Below are 18,901 nucleotides of genomic sequence, written 5' to 3'. Positions count from 1 at the left end.
CATATGTTACGAAAAGCAATAGCATCTCCATGGAAACAAGCAACTGTCAAACCTTTAACCAGAAAAGTTGCACAGTGTCCCTTTATTAAGTATACATTTCAGTTAAGTCAGACATACCTCTCCAGAATCCCCTTTTTGTCCGGGTTCACCCTGTAATAGGAAATATTTTTAAGAAGACACATTTACAAACACTAAGTATCAAAAATAATTAACGGAAAATCAAAAACCTTTTGTCCTGGTTTTCCTGGTAATCCATCCAGTCCATCTTTTCCAACTCCACCCTGAAAAAACAAACATTCATATTTAAGTTTTATAGTTACATTTCTCATATATGAGGTTGTATTGTGACAGTACCTCTGATGAACCAGGTAAACCAGGTTTCCCTTCAGGACCCTTTGGAAATACACAGAACAGAATATCATCTCTGGTACTGGATTAATCATTTTATTTTTTTGTGTTGTTTAAATCCATTTTGTATTTTTTCTTGAGTTTTTAGATCATGGCCACCTTTACATGATGATTTTTAATTCCGAATTAATTGTCCGGACTTAAATAGTTCGGCATTAAAATACTCTCCTTCAAGTTTACATGGAAATAATAATTCCGATTTGAGATTTAGATGGAAAACACGTTAAATTGCCTTTATTTAATTCCGCTCAACGTCTGGTGGTGGGGAGGGGTTCTGATTGGACAAGGACACGAACGTATTTATGTCTACCAGAAGAAAACACACACTTTAGCTGTTACCGGCTTTTTTGTCATCTCGGTTTGTCGTTACACCACGGATACAAACATGATCCAAACTTTTTTCGCAGTCGTTCCCGATGATAATTAAGCAGCAGCTTGAGAATTATATTATCACGCTTTACGCCTGTCAACTGAGGAGGAGAAGGGAGGAGGAAAGCAAACTGAGTCAACGGCTGCTCTACCTCAGCCCACTCCCGCATCCTGCTCACAAATCCAAAGAGCAGTGGATGAAAGTCTGAAGTGAGGACTGGTAGAGCCAGATAGTCCGGACTGCATCAGAAGAGCGACCCAACAAGCATGCACCAAACAACCGGAATTATTTTTAAGAAGAATAAACATTTACATGATCGAGGAATAAATTAATTTGGCTTCAAAAGTTACTTCAGAATTAAGTTTAATTCCGAATAATAATTTTCATTAGGAATTAAGAGTTTGCATGGTCTTCTTTAAAGCAGAATTAATTTTTATTCAGAATTAAATCTCTCATGTAAACGTGGCAACATTTACAACTTTTTTGACAGTTTTTGCTTATGTGTGCACTGTGTCTCCATCGTTACTCCTACATCAATCTGTAATGGTGGACAGCATGACGTATCAGTAGAAGCGAGTATCAAAAAGGATAATCAAAAGAAAAATGGACACTTCTCAAGAGGAACATAGAGAACAAAACCCCTAAATGCGTGTGCAGTACAGCCTAAAATGGGGCCAGTGGTCAGTGTAATAGTCCAGCATTAAGAGCATTACTCACTCGAGGTCCAGGTGGGCCTGAGTCTCCTCTTACACCGCGCTCTCCTGGTTCTCCTGGCTCTCCTGGTTCACCCTGAAGTATAGAAGTGGTAGACATGATGTACTTGAAGATAAAACTGCTGCACGAGTGTTTAAGAAGATATTGTTACTGTACCTTAATGACTCTGGTCAAAATGTTGTTATCGCTGACAATCTAAATCAAAATAGTAAAATCCAAGGAAGCTCATTAGTTATGTGTGATTTAGAAATTGGCCTAACGATATATAGGGCTGATATTTGCCCTTTTTAGTGTATCTGCTATCGGCTTTAAATCGTCAGCACAGCCCGATATTTTGTTTGGGCCGACCTGCTGCCTAAAGCATATCCACAAAGCTTTATTTGAACAAAAAGATACTGCAAAAACATAATTACACAGATCTCTTATAGCTCAGTAGTAAAAATGGCTGTGGGTGTTTGTAGTAAATTTAAATTGCAGAATTTGGGGGCAATAATTAAAACTGGTCTACAAATATCTGTCCAAAAGGAGCAGAGCTCATTTCTGGATTCCAAGCAGTTGGTATCAGCACTGGTCATGGGTTTCAGTTTCCAGTTAATGGCTCTATTTTGAGAACTTTTGAGTTGCTAAGTGCTACACTGGAAAAAAACATGGCTATATAGGCATGATTAATCCGTGTATCATTCGTTCATTTGTTTTTCAAAATAAAACCAAAAATAACAAAACAAAAAAACAACTATTTTTTTCATTATTTGTCTCCAAAACCAAAATGAAAAAACAGGTAACGATTTGTTTTTTCATTTTTCGATTTTGTGTTTAAATGAATAATGGAAAAAACGGATAACGGCTGTTTCCATGACTTAAACTGTGATGCCGGACTGAACCAGGACTGAACCAGGACTGAACAAGGACTAAAATAAGACTAAACCAGGACTGAACTACGACTGAGTGTCAGAACGGGCCTGGAGGTGTGCCCGCGTAGACTGTCGGGTGATCAGGACTGAGACCAGGACCAGACTGAGACTGAGACCGGGACCAGGACTGGGACTGAGACTGGGACCAGACCGGGACAAGATCAGGACTGAGACCAGGACTGAGACTGGGAACAGACAGCGACTAAGACCGGGACCAGACCACTGCCAGAACTGAAACCGGGTTAGTCCTGATTTAGTCATGGTTCAGTCCTGTTTTTTTGGTTGTATTTTGAAAAACAAATGAACGACTGATACATGGATTATTATTGATATCATTTTTACTAGTGACTTTGGAATCACAAAATAACAATGCAAATTTCTTACTTGATGTCCAGAAGGTCCAGGTTTTCCCTTTGTGGTCACAACAGCACAAAAATAACAAAAAAACAAACAAACAGAAAATGAAAATACAAGCATTTATCATATGAATGTGCCTCTGCTAAAACAATTAATATCTGCAGTATAAAGGGTCAGTGAGGGATAACCAACACAAAAACTGACTGAAGAAATGTATCTACACTGAAATCATGCGTTCACAGGACGATAACATGATGCACAATGACAGATAAACATTAATAAGAGAATTATTCAACCAAAGTCACAATGAAAAGCACAAACATACAGGCTCGCCTTTTTGTCCCTTGGATCCATCCGTACCCTGCAACACAGAAAAGCATCACAAAAACTAAAAAAAACAAAAAAAAAACGTAAGATGGTATTTCGCTATAAACATACTAATTAGTTTTAAAAAGTAATGTGAATAAACAAGGGTGGATCTCACGTCATATCAAAACTGGGACTAAAACTGAGACTTAAAATGGAACTAAACCTAGCCTAGATCAGGACTAAACGAAGTCTACAGCTGGACTAAACAAGGCTCAAACCAGGACCAGAAGTACAGTTGCACCCAAAGTCTGTCTGTAAGCGTTGTCCCTAGTATTAGTTGTAAAGTGGTTATGAAAATATAACTAAAATGTAAATTAATATATATTTAATTAAAGAAAATATAAACGTACATGGTTACCAGATGACCCAGACTCTCCTTTCTCGCCTTGGTCTCCTGGTCGTCCTGGCAAACCGAGTGGACCCTGATCAGAAACACAAAAATATGATTATGAAAGGTTATAGATATTTTATTTACAGTACATTGAAGAGTATTTACTCTAATGCCTCTGTCACCAGGCTCTCCAGATGGTCCTACATCTCCCTATAAATCAAAATAAATACATTGTTTAGAAATGAAATTCAAAACATTAACGCAATAACATTTGATTAAAATCAGTACCTTTACTCCTGGATCTCCTTTCACTCCAGGGGCACCCTAACACAAGGAGGAGTGCAAAACAAATCATACTATTGTAAAGTACATTAAAATCTGTCTTTGTCTTTGTATAGAAATAAAAATATAAATTCATATACAGTACAGAAACCAGTTTTGAGCATGTTCTCAAAATGCTCTTTCCTCTGAAATGGCACCACTAGCTTTCTATCTCAGTAATACAACTAACCCGCTCTCTGTTGTTAAAGGTGCACTCTGTAACTTTTCTATTGGAGGGTTCATCACCTGCTTGTCTCCATGGAGATGTTACTGGTTTGTCTGGAATGTCCCATTATGGCATTAAACATATCCATCCTGCATTTACTCAAAAACATGTTTTTATTGACCTAAAAACTTGGTTCTTAATGTGAGTGGGCTCATATGGAAGATAATTTGTTTCGTCAGATTTGGAATTTTAAATGCCAATGAATTAGTCACTTTGCATTTTTTAACTCTGAAAAAAACATGTTTGAATTATTTTATTCTGAATGGCAGTTAATGAAAATATATGTGTACATTTTCAAACTGTTTAATATTCAATATAAAATAAATACAATTTAAATATTCATCACAAATATTTTCAGGCCCTCACAGTCAAAATTCAGAGTGTAAAATTTGCAGTGAAAAAAATTGCAGCAAAGATCCAAGATGCCAAGGCCCAAGCAATCAATCCAACGTGATCCAATCTAACTTAGTAACAAGCAGAAAAATGACATAATGAGCTGATCTGATTGGTCAGAATTAGCCTCATCAAAACCTCATCTCTTTCATTTCTTAAGTGTAAACCTCACCTATAGATGAGAACGGCCAGTAGGAAACAGCCGCCTCTCTCCTCACTCACACAGGATCGATTGCTTCTGCCTTGGCATCTTGGATCTTTGTTTGCGAATTTACCCTGCGTTCAAATATATTGCAACTCCCACTTGGACATTGGATTTGACATCATGTTCGAGCTTGAAGTGTATGATTATGTTTCGCGTGTCGAACTTGGAGAGCCTCACCACAACACAGTAAAGTATTGCAGTGATATGAGCGACTGAAATTGTCATTTACACCACCGAAGTGTCCAAACACAATAAAAACACTTCATATTTACACATCACAGTGGGCAGAACCATCTTGGATTCTGACTCGGAATCCTCGCTAAGTCTACTTTTTCCGCTACCGAGGTCTAAGTCGTGCCGTCACAGGAAAAGGGGCGTGTCATGCGTGTCACTAGTCAACTTTCTCCGAAAACCGATTCGGAAGGATAATTGAAAGCACGGTCACACTGAATTTTGACTGTTTAATTTGAGGGCTTAAAAATATTTGTGCTGAATATTAAAAAGGTGCATATATTTTTTTTGAATTCGAAATATATTGAAAAAGTACACTTAAAATTTCAGAAACTCAAATTCAGAATAAAAATAATTCAAAAATCTTTTTTCAGAGTAAAAAAATTCAAAGTGAGAAATTCAGAGGTATTTAAAATTCTAAATCTAATAGAACAAATTATCTTCATTGCTCGCCTCTCCACAGATACTACATGTATACTGTAACTTGCCCTGTGCTGTCACCTGCTCTGTCTGTACAGATACATAATTGTAAGACCATAGTGAGGAACACTCCAGGCAGTAACTCCATGGAGAGAAGCAAGCGATGGTCCTTCCACCAGAAAAGTTACACAGTGCACCTTGAATTATGAAAAAGAATCAATTCAGTTTTTACTTGGGTCATGAGCAACAACCATTCAGGATTTACTTACATCTTTACCTCTTAATCCTGGATCTCCAGGACTGCCGGGCAACCCAATATTTCCTTTGTCGCCTTTGGAGCCGTCCTGCCCCTGGAAAATAAATGTTGTTTCATTTAACATTAGTGAGGGCTGTCAGTGAGTTACATATAATTATTTTGTTTTAAAGAAATTGTGGTTTTGTTTTAACGGTTTGGCTACTCTTCTGAATAGGTCCACAAATAACAGAAGACAACTTGACATAAACAATATGAATAAATAAAAGTTTGTAATGTGCTACTTTTCAGGACTTCACCAAACTGAGTGAAATATTTTGACACTCGCAGCTCTGATTATAGGATTTACTTAACGCTACTATTTCTTACCTTTGGGCCAGGTTTTCCAGATAACCCAACATTTCCCTGAAAACAATCAAACATAATTATACTTATCATAAAAAATGCTTCTGTTTTTATTTTAAAAATCAATCACTCACTCGTTCTCCATTTTCTCCTTTTGGTCCACGCTGACCAGGGATCCCAAAACCAGGACTGCCCTGTGTCAGAAAATCAATAGTTGTACGACAAACTCATCAACAAAATGATTACACAGTTTCAAATGTCTCTTGTTTACCTTAGTTCCCTTGTCTCCTTGTTCACCTTTGATTCCCTGTGGACCTGTGGGACCAACTGGACCAATGTCTCCCTGAAGAAATAAAAACAATGAACATCCCATAATATTAAACAGTGACTGCATTGGTGATCTGATAACAGGTAGCGAGGTGTCCTTGGGCAAGACACTTCACATATCATGCAATAAAATACCAGTGAGTGATGGTGGTAGAGGCTGTTAAGGGCAGACAGAAGTAGCTTATACCACCAGTGTACGGCGATCAAAGGAATAAGGCAACATAAAGAACTTAAAGGTACAGTATGTGACTTTCTAGAGGTGGCACGTCTCCTGCATGATTTAATAAGAATAGAAAGTTAAAAGCATACTTGGAACATTGTGATAGATAAGTTTTATGCCATACTGTGGAATATTATTAGCCTGATTCATCAGCCAGTTTCACTTCGTGGAAACTGTCTGACCTCACAGCATCAGAATTTGTTCGCTCAGAGGTAGGCGGGTACTTTTTTTTATTTAACCAATCACTGATATTTAGTCGTGACGTTTGTAATGCGCCGCTAACGAGACTAACTGGTATGTTAAGCTTTTCCCAAATCCCGTAGGAAGGGCAATAACATCTTTCTCCTTGATAAAATTCAATAAACATTCTCTTTGTTCTGGCTTTAAATCCTCGATCTCGGGAATCGTTGCCAACACAGAATGTATGGCTTCATCTACATCCACCTCGACCGCTATGTTTACTGTTATGCTGTACCGCAAAATAAATAAATATACTTTTATTTTTGTCAATTTTATTTATTTTTTATTAAAGTTGCATACTGTTAGCCAGGCTGGTGCCACCGCTCAGTTTAATTTCTCTCCAGCGACTAGATCAGGAATTGGAATACAGTAGACGGTTTGCAAGAACCCCAGAAGTTGTAGATCGCACTCCAGCCAATCAGCGAAGAGCTGTGAAGCCATGATGTCAAACTCAAGTGCCTGACTGTGTCCCTTTTTGTGGTACAACACAACAGTAAACAAAGCGGTCAAGACGAATGTAGACGAAGCCATACATTCTGTGTTGGCAACGATTCCCGAGATCAAGGATTTAAAGACGGAACAAAGAGAATGTTTGGTGAATTTTATCAAGGGGAAAGACGTTATTGCCCTTCTTCCTACGGGATTTGGGAAAAGCGTAATATAACAGTTAGCCCCATTAGTGGCGCAGTACATACGTCATGACCAAATACCAGCAATTGGTTAAATAAAGTACCCGTCTACCTTTGAGTGATGGTTTCCACGAAGTGATAATGAATCAGGCTAGCACACTGTAGCTTTAAGGAAATATTAGGCATTACTACAATTATTATGAGATGTAGATTTCTTGTTGTTAATTAACTTGAGTATCTTGTGTCTTATTGTTTTCTGTGTTTTTAATAGTTGTTTTGTGACTTTGACTGTGATTATTTTGTCTATTCTATGTTTGTGTACAGCACTTTGGCCAGTTGTAAAGTTTTTAAAGTGGTTTATAAGTAACCTTGGTATGGTATTTTGTAAAATATATTATAAAATAAACTAACTATTGTACAAGGTTTAGTTTAGAGTTTTTCATGTTATTTTATGAGTAATCAGTGAGGACCTAAAGGGCACTCACAAGAATGTGTCAAAAAAAACCTGCTTAATATTTGATGTAGTGTAAAAAGCAAACTTCGAGACTCACCCTTGCTCCTTTTTTCCCAGTTGGTCCAATTATCTGTTATGAGAAAAGCAGTGAGTGGTTTACCTTTATGTGTCACTGATGTGTAAATAAAACATGTCTGAGTCTCTTACACCCTTGGCTGGGTCCCCGGGGACTCCTCTCTGGCCTTCGTCTCCCTTTAAACCTTTTGGACCCGTCAACCCCTGGATAATGACAAAAGTGTATTAAAAGTTTAGTTGTGTTGTATTTTTGCTTAAAGAGGGAGTATTACACTTCTATGGGGTATTAACTGCTAACATACAACATATTTTCATCCTCGTGTTCTCTTTTATTGTTTTAAAAATGCTATTTTCGCTAAACCCAACGTATTAACATCAGTTTCAGTTGAATTTTTTAATGCTCTGAGTCTCTCCTCCCTTTGCTCTCTATGCAAAGTCACTCTCCTTTAAGGGTGCAGCCCGCTAATCAAATTACTGTACACTGTGCCAGGTTTGTGAAGTCATAGAGTATTGTTTTGTATCAAGTTTTTGTATATTTATGGAGAATCGTCATGTGGGAGCATGGGTGATGTAGGCTTGTGGGCTGAGCATTGGACACTACAGCTAAAAGTAAGGAGGGTTCGAATAGAGCCTAAGAGAGATCACTAGATTATTCAAACTTGGATGAATGACATATAAAACCTCTTCAGTCATGTTTTTGATGAGGGAACAGTGTTATAACATGGTAGAAAGCTCCAAAAAGTTGATTTTGTTTAACAACCCCTCTATAAATGTATACATATTATTTTTAAAGGTTCACGGTGTAACCTTTCTGATAAGGGTGTTCAATTCCAGTCAAAAAAATGCTTGTTTTGGTAAGGTCACAACAAAGACTTTCTGAACTCTCAAGTCTCAAATTCAAGACAATATATAATAACTCAGATATGCATCAAACAGTCAACGGGGCATAGCTCATTCCAGCCCTGCTTCTACCTGACCACTGCCCAAAGTTTGTGACTTTTATCCTCTTTTAAGCTCTCACAGCCCTGATGGAAAAAAACAAATGGCCTTACTGTTGGTCCTTGAGCTCCAGTTGGTCCGATGTCTCCTTTGTCTCCCTTTCAAATAAAACATTACATTAAGTTTTGAGTAAATTCATGTAACTTATAGGTGGTAAGATGACAAATATATTAAATATAATCCTGTAGAAACATTTTTGTCTTACTATAAAAATGTTACATTACCTTGTCACCTTTGTTGCCTTCAAGTCCCTTCTTTCCCTGCAACATCCAAGTTTGACCAAATGAAACAAAACATAAATTTGGATTGGATGTGATTTAAATATAATCATCAAACTGTTTAAAATACTCACCCGAGGTCCCACTATGCCTTGGATTCCTTGCTCTCCTCTCTCACCCTTAAAAAGGTAGATCGTATAAATAAAGTAACCATATAAAATGATATGATTTATTATTATTACCTTTGGTCCAACTGGTCCAGTTAAGCCAATGTTGCCCTGAAAAAACAGCGACAAATAAGACCAATTTAAAAACATATTGTGCGTTTTTTTCTAGTACATACTTCTAGTTATAAAATACATAGATCATTACTTTACCAATTGTTCACTGTAAATAGCAATGTTTATTTACAGCTGATTAGTAATAAAAACAGACAAATGACAATAAAATAAAAATGAGGAGATTTTTGCGCACTCAAGCTTTGCATGCAGGACAATACAGGATTACTCAGAAATGCAGGAATCCAGTAAAATGAAATTCTGAGGAAACTAATGATAAAAGTACACAATTATAATATTATTGAAAGCTCATTTAAGTTTTTTTTTTTTTTTTTTTTTAAATAATTTATGGTTTATTAATAAGTAAAAAAAATACTGTATGTCTTAATGCACCTTCTGTCCTGGTTCTCCTCTTGGGCCTTGGATACCCTGGATGCCAATGCCTTCTTGTCCCTTTCAAAATAAAAGACATCACATTTGGTCTCACAAAAGTAACATAAATGCAATGTTTAAATGTGAATTTGTATTTTACCTTTTGCCCTTTTTGTCCAGATAATCCAGGTACACCATCAAGACCAATGGGACCAGGCAGACCAGCATTGCCCTGGGTTACACCAAAGATGGCTTTAATTTGGAAATCTTGGCTACTTTTCTCAATGTTAAAAGAACAAAAGTTATATTTAGTTTGAACTTACATCTCTCCCAGGCTCTCCTTTTTCTCCTGGCACCCCAGGATTACCAGGTAAACCCTAACACAAACGTTCAGTGCAGAATTATTAGAAAAAAATATGTAAAGATTTGGTAAAATGAAAATCAGAGTTAATGAAGCTTCAGATCAAATGGTAAGATAACATATAAGACCATTCACACAGACAGTGGCTCCCTCTTTTCTACATCACTGGTAAAATGTATATTGTTTGTTTTTTTACCTGACAAATGTATTTTCTTCACTCATATTTTTAAATAATAAACACAATTTTATAATAACTTAAATCAGACCTTCCTTGTCTCATGCAAAAACAAAAATACAGATACTTACCCTTTTGCCTGGCTCCCCTGGATCTCCCTGGAAATGACAAAATTATTATTGTTTCACCATAGAAGAATTTTCATTTTGTGTTTTTATTTTTGGAAAATGGCTATGCAACATTTAATAAACCTACATGTAAGTGGAAATAGGTGAAAAACAGACTGAGCACTCAAGCCTCAAATGGAGAACAACACAAGAATACTCAAACATGCCTGAATCATTAAAAATATAGTAAAATAATGATAAGGGAACACTGTAAAGGCTAATAACAGAAGATTTGGTAATACTAGTACATGTCCCCTTTAAAAACGTCAATTGTATTACACATAGCACACACAGACCACATGATCAGTACCTTCACAGTTTCTCCTGGTGGTCCAGGTAAACCTGGGGGTCCTGGGAGTCCTGGTGCTCCATTCACACCTGGGACACCAGGGGCACCTTGTGGGCCCTGTGAGGACCGTGAATACAGTATTTAGACATATACACAAAGTAATACATATACACAGAGCAATACAGGTCTCAATAAAACTTAGATACAAAATGCATCAAAGTAAATTAAATTAATACACACAGAAGATCCAGGCTCTCCTTTTCTCCCAGGAACATAGTTGGCATCAGGACCTGCAATTACATATCCAGGCTCTCCCTGTGACAAACAAATGTTATTATTATTATATTATTTTAAATTTGTGTTACTTTTAATACAAATTAGAGTTGTCAAGAAAATAACATTTTTGATACAATAGAAAAATGCTTTATAAATTGTTAAAATGTTACTGATTTTGATACTCTTTCTTTCATGCATTAGACTGTAATTTACATCAGAAAATAATAGTTTATTACCATGTGGTCTTATACTAGTTCTGATATAGATCAAAACCATTCTGTTCAGGACAGAAATTTTGCCCTCAGTTTTAGAACTGATCAGTATTTGAGTCTCAATGCATTTACATCTCTAGAACAATATAAATGTAAACCAACCCTTTCTCCTCTTTGACCCTTTGGCCCAGGGGCTCCAGGAAGACCCTACAACAGATATTCAGTGTACAGAGAACCATTTAAACTTCTTTTTTTTCTTACTACAATCTTGAAGTCATAATCTAAAAACAAACAGGCTTACCCTGTCACCTGGGATACCTTGGGGACCCTTGAAAATAATATACAGCATTAATAAGCACAAAAGCAGTAGGCTATATGTATTTCTGTCTAAATGAGTTTTACCCTCAGTCCAGCGGATCCCGGGGGTCCAGATCTCCCCGGGCGCCCCGGTAATCCAGGAACACCATCTGTTCCAGGGGGGCCCTGTCAAATACAAGTACTCAGAGTAATGTAAGACAATACTACACCAGGAGTACATGGCCAGTGTATGAGTCATTGGATCAGATCTTGCTGGTACAGTTACGGGGTGCAAGGGCTTCAGATTTTAAATGATGAAACTGAATTAAATTGAGAATACATACAAGTTTTTTTTCTCAGTATGTGGACAGGCCATGCCTCATGTGGAAAGTTCAGAACCTCGAGAACCTCTGAGTTGCAGAGGCTGCACTAGCACTTCAGATCACAGAGAGTCTTCCAAGGTTTAAACCAACTTAATTTCAGCATTGAAACTGGCAACCCAAATAAAAGATTCATGTGAGTACTTTCCAATTGGATAATCACCTTCAGAATCGCCTTAAATGTGATGTATCATGAGCATTTTCTTTTCTAATTAACAATAAATCAGCATTAGTATGGTTTTCTGTAAAATATATAATACATTTGAACATGTTTCGCTCAAATCTGGGGACACAAATAGGTCAAGTTTATAAAATTTAAAATAAAAATCTTACATACAGTACACATGCTTTGAGGGATCTTGGGCATCAGTATCAAAAAACAAGAAATTATTATTGCAATAAATGACAATTACAGTTACAAGAGTAAACATGTATTTGTCTGGTATGGGAGTTAGGTGTACTCAGAGTGACAGAGAGTTTAAGGGCACTCGAACTTGAGACAAAATACGTTGTGAACCAATGATATTGGACACGCAACATAAACAACAGCTAAAACAACAGGGCAAATTTAATATAAAAATCTTGTTCAAACCTTTTCACCTGGTTCTCCTTTTGTAGCTGTAAAAGGATCAAATTTTCCAGGACTTGCTCTAAATTTCTATATAAAAAAATAAAATATATGTATATTAATGTTTTAAGCAGAACCATAAACAAAACTGACTATAAAAAGACCAGAAATCAAACCATACCAGACCCCCAAGTCCAAACCCATCGCCCTGAAAGAAAGAAATTTGTGTTGTACTTTCATTATTAAATGATTATGTTTATATTCATGTTTATTTATTATTATGATTAATAATTCTCTTAAACCATTGAGCTTAAAATGTGTCTTACCTTATCTCCCTTCTGGCCCTATGAGCACAAACGACAGAGATGTTTTATATCATTAAATGAATTAAATTATTGTATTTTATTGTATAGTCCAGATAACAATTGTGATTATCAAAATACAATATTTGTGGGGTTTTTTTTTTTTATAGCGGACTTGTCACAATTAATCAATTAATTGTTGCAGCCATACAGTTAATTTAATTTTAATTTTAATTTTAGTATTAGTTTTAATTTTAATTTTAATTCATCACAATTAATCAATTAATTGTTGCAGCCCTAGAATCACAGAAAAAAAACAGCTATAATTTATCATGTTAAATGTTTAATTTTAGTTTTTTGGTTTTGTTTGTTTTTTCATTGCAAACTATATATTTTTAACCAACCTTTACACAGTGGGTGGGGCAGGGGGCCTCAGGCTTTGACACCTCCTCTGGGTCTCCCGTGGGATTGTCTAACTGAGCATCCTACAAAATATATTATTGAAATTGTACAAAAAATGCAGGTCATGTTAACAAAAACTGTTCAATGTACTAGAACAGAATACTGTAGGTAAAAACAAAGAACGCAAAATAACATAAATTAATAATTATTACTAAAAAAATCAGCACCACAAAAACATGCAGCATAATTTTATAACCATAGACTGAATAAAGAAATGGACTAAGGGAGTGTGACGTCACCACAGCATTCAAGTCCAGTCAAATGAAGCTCACAATGTTAGCAGTTGTAGGAGCAAATTTAGGAGCAGAGGAATTTATTTATGGACAACACAGCAATATAAAAAGACCAGGATCATGTAGAGCGGGTTAATATGAACCAAAATGACAAGGTTCACTGCAGTAGTTACAGAGAGAGGGGTGACAATTTTTCAGTGTAAAGTTAATTGGAGCCACAGTCGATGGAACTGGAAGTGCCACCATGTTCACTTCCAGTTCTGTATGTGGCAACTAACAGGTTAGCTATGAGCATTTACATATACTGTACAGTAGGGGTGCTCAAAAATACAGAAATATCGATATATCGTATCGTTTAATGTGATGATACGGTATTGATATCGTGGGCTACTATATCGATACATCGCCAAGAGTACCTTTTGTTATATTTTACTAAATTATTTTGTTACAGTGCTACAGTTTTGTTGTTTGTTTAGTGGAAGGAAACTCATTTATGCAGCACATTTGACATTTTCACTGTTTTGATGATTAAAATGTGCGTGTTTCATATTAACTTTGCACAAGAAGTGGTTTAACAAAGACTTGTAGTATCACAGCCATGATTTAGCCATTATTTTTTATTGAATTGTATCGAAACGATTTGAAATATATCGTATTGAATCGAAAGCGCACTGTATCGAGGTAGGTATCATATCATGGGCTACGTATCAAGATATGTATCGTATCGGCAACTTCTTAATGATGCATCATACTGTACAGTCTATGGTTGTAAGCGTACCTCAGCCTCTGGCTCTAGTTTGTATTCAGACAGGAGCTCGTCACTGCAGATGCTGTTGATGAAGTCCCTCTCAATCGAAGGGAAGTCGTCAAAGGAGGGAGAGTAGAAAATGTTCTTGTAGTTTGTGGGAGCCGCGATTTTATTCAACTCATCAATGTCTGCATTAGCCACTCCGACAGCCAGCACACTCACACCTGTAATCACAATGAATACTGAATTAACGTAGTATAAGATGTCATCTAAAGGACGGTTTTCAGAGTCCAGGAAATTATAATGATATAGTCACAGATGGGGAGATTAAAGACAGTTTCCCTATTGATTACATAGGTAAACATAATCCACATATTTCGAACCTGATAGTTTCCATCAGCGTCTATGACCTTGTACTCTTTATACCGCCATATCAAAATCGGTCACATTCATAATAGTAATTATAGGTGTCTGCATTTCCATTACACTCATACATTAAAGATACAGTACATTTCCTGGACGTGGAACATCACTGGTGTCACCATAATTCAGAATACTTCATACTTCAAAGAAACAACATTTCCATAGAATCAAATAGCAGGAGGCCCTCTTCTAGGCTAAGTATGTGTCAGGTTTGTGGAGATGCAAGCCTGCTCACAGTAGGGAGACATGTTTTTCAATGCAATAAACACAATCAAAACAAAGTGAGAGAAAGTTGAATAAAGACAGATTTATACTTGCTCAGCTCTCATCCTAATGAAGACCTGAACTAAACCCAGAACGTCACTTATCAGGGTCCAGGAGCAATGTGGAAGGACAATTCATATATGTTTGTGCTACACTATTGCAATTTGCCATTTGTCTGCGCTGTTTACAAAAGTCAAAACTTATGTTTTATTTTGCTGTCCTATTTAAATGAACAGGATCAAATGTTAAGTTCAGTACAAGGCACAGCTATTTTGGCACTCCTGGAAAGGTCTATAAAGGCAACTATAGAACAATAATCCATTTATCACCTGAGAGACTGAATACATAATTGAACTCTGAAAATAGAGATTGACAGTATTTGCAAGTTATAGTGAATAATATATCGGACATAAATCTCCAGCTCAGGCCGATATTTTGATTTGACCGACTTGGTGCATAAATATCCCCATAAAGCTTCATTTGAACACTTAAGTGCAAAGAGAAACCTGCACGAAATGTGATCATACAGCTCTCTTTTAGATTTGAGGTTAAAAATGAGCTGTGAGTTTTTATTTCAACTACGTGATTTGGGGAAAATAATCAAAATCAGCTCCACATACTGGCCCAAAAATATCATCAGAGCTTCTAAACAATGAAAAAACCCCAAATAGGTCGATCTCAATTTGAAAAACTTGTTAAGAGCATCATGTATCTAATCTTTTCATATATTTATCATTTCCATTATCATTATAGGAGGCTGAAATCTGACCTAGAGCTCGTGCCACTCTCGAGGGCGGTACCACGTCGTCTTGGGCTCTTCCGTCTGTGATCAGCACCAGGACGTGAGGAGCATCTTGTCTCATTCCCAAAGACTCCTGGAACAGCTCCTGTAAGACGTAACCAATGCCCTTCCCTGTGGACAGAGCGCAGATTGGTTTTATCACAGGAATCCATTATAATTTTCTATACAATGGCCACATCAACTCGTCTAAAAAGTTTCAATTGGAGTCTCCTGCTTTCTTCATTAACTGCCTCATGACATTTGGTGTAGATAATTGTAGTTATAAGTTGTGTCTAACCTGTTTTGGTGTTGCCTCCTCGATAGGGCAAAGCTCGGAGCGCTCGGAGCAAAGAATTTCTGTCCTTGTTGTCGTTCAGACGAAACTCAATTCGAGGATCATCGCTGTAATGGACCACCGCAATCTGTGTCGAGATTAAGCGCAAGACTAACTTCACAATTCTGGTTCAAAGCACACACACGTACAACTTTTCTGGTGGTCCTTCACATGCTTGTCTTCATAGAGATATTAGTGCTTTTCCTGCAATGTTCCACAGCATGACATTAAACATATCCATCTAGCATTCATTACAGGTGTTTTTATTGCTCAAAAATACAATAATTCTCTCTGTGAATAGGGTTGCATCTCCACAGATCTGACCTGTAATATAATCTACAGTTATCTCCCTTGTAGATAGGTTCAGGTTCTCTATTGTAGACCATTCTTGACCAGGGGGCTCCAACCTTCTTTTCTTCTGTGAGCTACTTTTGGTAAAACGAATATGCCAGAGAGCTACTAATTTCAGCGGTCGCCAGAAATGTTGTAAATATAAGAACCATGGTAAGCTGAAAATGAGGTACAGTTAGATGTCTATAAAACATAACCCATTATTCAGTTCTCAGTGCAGAAAATTAGGCATCAAAGTTATACATTTACAAAGGATATAGGTATTTATTCTATCAAATTTGAGTTATTCAGCGCAATATATATAATTCAGAAATCCCTTTAAGAGCTACTTGGAAGGAGGTGGAGAGCTACTGGTAGCTCCCGAGCTACAGGTTGGAGATCCCTGTTCTAGACAAATCAATAACATCCCATGAAGACAAGCAGGTAATAGACACTCCACCATAAAAGTTGCACAAAGCACCTTTAAGGAAGGAAAATGGCCTATAATAATTGACTAGACTTGCTTCAACTTTTTACCACATTATAATGTTGTTAATTAATGAAAAACATGCTTGAAGTTGTAACACTTCAGAAAGTTCTCAGTCTCCTTCTCAAGAGCTCAAAATGCTCTGTTCTACCTGCTGATCACAAAGTGGTAATGTCCTCCCTCTTCCACAAATTGTTACTCCACTATTTTAAAGTCACAAATACTGCAATTATTTAAAGGCTTCACCTAGAATGTTTCACAATATGGCATTAAGCATATGTATAAGTCATATCTGTGGAGGGGGCACACAAAATAATAAGACTTACTTTACAAGGTGCCTGGGGTTGAATAAATTTAATTTTAGGCCATATTGTGGAAGATTCCAGACAAAGCAATAACATCTCCATAGAGACAAACAGATGGTATAAAATAGGGGTGTAAGAAAAAATCAATTCAGTGATATATCGTGATACTTCATTGCACAATTCTCTAATCGATTCAAAATGGATCTGAATAAATTTTTAAAATAATATTTCTCACAAATTTTTCACATTAGTTACATTCACAGTTCTCATGATTTTAAAAAGTTTATAAATTATATTTCATACAATTGTGTTCTCTTGAAGGTGTAGTTGACTGTATTATAAGAAGTAATTATTGATAAATCGCAATATATCATCCGCTGTTTTAGTTTAGTTTAGTTTTATCCAGATATATCATGATATATTGAATCGTGACATGCAAATTATGATATGTATCGTATCGTCAGACTCAAGGCAATGCACATCCCTAGTATATAATGCACGTAACATAAAATGCACGTAACATAATATAAACAACAAAATATCTTGCCTTAATTAGGAAAAATTACTAGATAAGTTTGGCAATCAGCCGATGCCTCTCACGTGGCTCATGGTGAGTGTTCGGGGAGAATAAAGCACGATGTATTTGAACAAGACTGATCCAAAAGTGAAGTAAACAGAACTAACTCTAGTGCGTACAAGGGTCAGTTCACAAAGTACAATAACGTGTGAAAACAATCACAACAAGACTCCATGGACCGATTAATCAGCTTGAAGTAGTAGTGTTTTGAAGGCTGAGTGACTAACCTGAGTTCCCTGTGGTCCAATGAGAGGGAAGTAAGTTACAGCTCTGAATATGAAGTCCTTTATTCTGTTAAAGTTGTCTACGCCGATACTCGATGACTCATCCACCAGGAAAACCACATCTGCTCGGGCCTTATCGCATCCTGAGGGCACAACGCAGGAACAATGTAAAAGAATTATAATGGGGAAAAGACATATGTTACTCATGTGTGGGAAATAAGCAGGGCAATAACGGCTCAGATGGGAGAGCAGTTATCTGGCAACTAAAAGGTTTGAATTGTGTTATGACTAGTTTAGAGCCATTGTGTCCTTAGGCAAGACACTTTATTAAAGGTCCTATATTACGTAAAAATGAGTTGTGTGAGCTTTAAGCCACGATGGAACGTTGTTACCTCCTCAAAAACAGACCTGGAGTTGTGTTTTGTTTTATTTACACATGTTTGAATAATCCTGCATTACCAGGCTATCTAGTTCTCCAAAGCTCAAAACTCTCTGTTCCACCTTGTGATGTCATGTGGTGGTAGTTTTCAAGTTAACAGCTACTTTTTACCTTTAGTTCAGTCGAGATTGGCAAATCCAGGTCTGAAATCATCCAAATTATTTAAGTGAGCTAACATACATGAACATTCACACAGACAGTGGCTTCCTCTTTTCTACTTCACTCGAGGAAAAAGAAAAACTAAAACACAACACTACCCACGCCAGTCCATCTTTCCCACAATCAGGGAATAATTTAGCTCCATTTAGCTATGTTTTATGTTTTTTTTTTTACTTATTTTTATTTATTTTATTATTTTTTGTATGTATTTTTTAATTGGTTTTATTTATTTATTGCTATTCTATGATTTTGCTCTTATTTTATTTTACTGGTTTTATTATTTTAAGACTAGTATGATTATTTTAGTAGTTTGTTTTATCATAGTATTATTGTTGTTATTAGTATGTATTTGTGTAGCACTTTGGAAACTGTGAAATGTGCTATAGAAATAAAGTGGATTTGATTGGATTGAAGTGAAGGTGTATGGAGTTTAAGAACATAG

At 36.5% G+C, this 18,901-nt stretch overlaps 1 protein-coding gene across 1 annotated transcript in view; it reads right to left on the bottom strand.

The window, feature by feature from the left end:
• LOC129408951 (collagen alpha-1(VII) chain-like) overlaps nt 1-18,901 on the bottom strand; it is a 121,624-nt gene that overhangs the window by 58,164 nt on the left and 44,559 nt on the right. Inside the window, exons 27-63 of the mRNA XM_055153869.1 lie at nt 17,865-18,004; nt 15,903-16,026; nt 15,593-15,736; nt 14,173-14,360; nt 13,098-13,178; nt 12,718-12,735; nt 12,573-12,599; nt 12,416-12,481; nt 11,549-11,629; nt 11,448-11,474; nt 11,309-11,353; nt 10,899-10,973; nt 10,680-10,775; nt 10,334-10,360; nt 9,990-10,043; nt 9,827-9,898; nt 9,688-9,747; nt 9,259-9,294; nt 9,151-9,195; nt 9,023-9,058; nt 8,852-8,896; nt 7,932-8,003; nt 7,822-7,854; nt 6,126-6,197; nt 5,989-6,048; nt 5,879-5,914; nt 5,526-5,606; nt 3,749-3,784; nt 3,626-3,670; nt 3,480-3,551; nt 3,086-3,121; nt 2,788-2,814; nt 1,649-1,687; nt 1,496-1,567; nt 355-393; nt 228-281; nt 118-150 (exon numbers count right to left, since the gene is read on the bottom strand). Of these exons, the coding sequence (XP_055009844.1) occupies nt 118-150; nt 228-281; nt 355-393; nt 1,496-1,567; nt 1,649-1,687; nt 2,788-2,814; nt 3,086-3,121; nt 3,480-3,551; nt 3,626-3,670; nt 3,749-3,784; nt 5,526-5,606; nt 5,879-5,914; nt 5,989-6,048; nt 6,126-6,197; nt 7,822-7,854; nt 7,932-8,003; nt 8,852-8,896; nt 9,023-9,058; nt 9,151-9,195; nt 9,259-9,294; nt 9,688-9,747; nt 9,827-9,898; nt 9,990-10,043; nt 10,334-10,360; nt 10,680-10,775; nt 10,899-10,973; nt 11,309-11,353; nt 11,448-11,474; nt 11,549-11,629; nt 12,416-12,481; nt 12,573-12,599; nt 12,718-12,735; nt 13,098-13,178; nt 14,173-14,360; nt 15,593-15,736; nt 15,903-16,026; nt 17,865-18,004 (2,294 nt within the window). The remainder of the gene's footprint in view (nt 1-117; nt 151-227; nt 282-354; nt 394-1,495; nt 1,568-1,648; nt 1,688-2,787; nt 2,815-3,085; nt 3,122-3,479; nt 3,552-3,625; nt 3,671-3,748; nt 3,785-5,525; nt 5,607-5,878; nt 5,915-5,988; nt 6,049-6,125; nt 6,198-7,821; nt 7,855-7,931; nt 8,004-8,851; nt 8,897-9,022; nt 9,059-9,150; nt 9,196-9,258; nt 9,295-9,687; nt 9,748-9,826; nt 9,899-9,989; nt 10,044-10,333; nt 10,361-10,679; nt 10,776-10,898; nt 10,974-11,308; nt 11,354-11,447; nt 11,475-11,548; nt 11,630-12,415; nt 12,482-12,572; nt 12,600-12,717; nt 12,736-13,097; nt 13,179-14,172; nt 14,361-15,592; nt 15,737-15,902; nt 16,027-17,864; nt 18,005-18,901) is intronic.

The sequence above is a fragment of the Boleophthalmus pectinirostris genome, unplaced genomic scaffold, assembly GCF_026225935.1.
Source record: "Boleophthalmus pectinirostris isolate CB_2022bp ecotype Guang Dong unplaced genomic scaffold, ASM2622593v1 HiC_scaffold_18, whole genome shotgun sequence".
Classification (NCBI taxonomy): Eukaryota; Metazoa; Chordata; class Actinopteri; order Gobiiformes; family Gobiidae; genus Boleophthalmus; species Boleophthalmus pectinirostris.
This window is presented reverse-complemented; position numbering and strand designations above follow the sequence as displayed.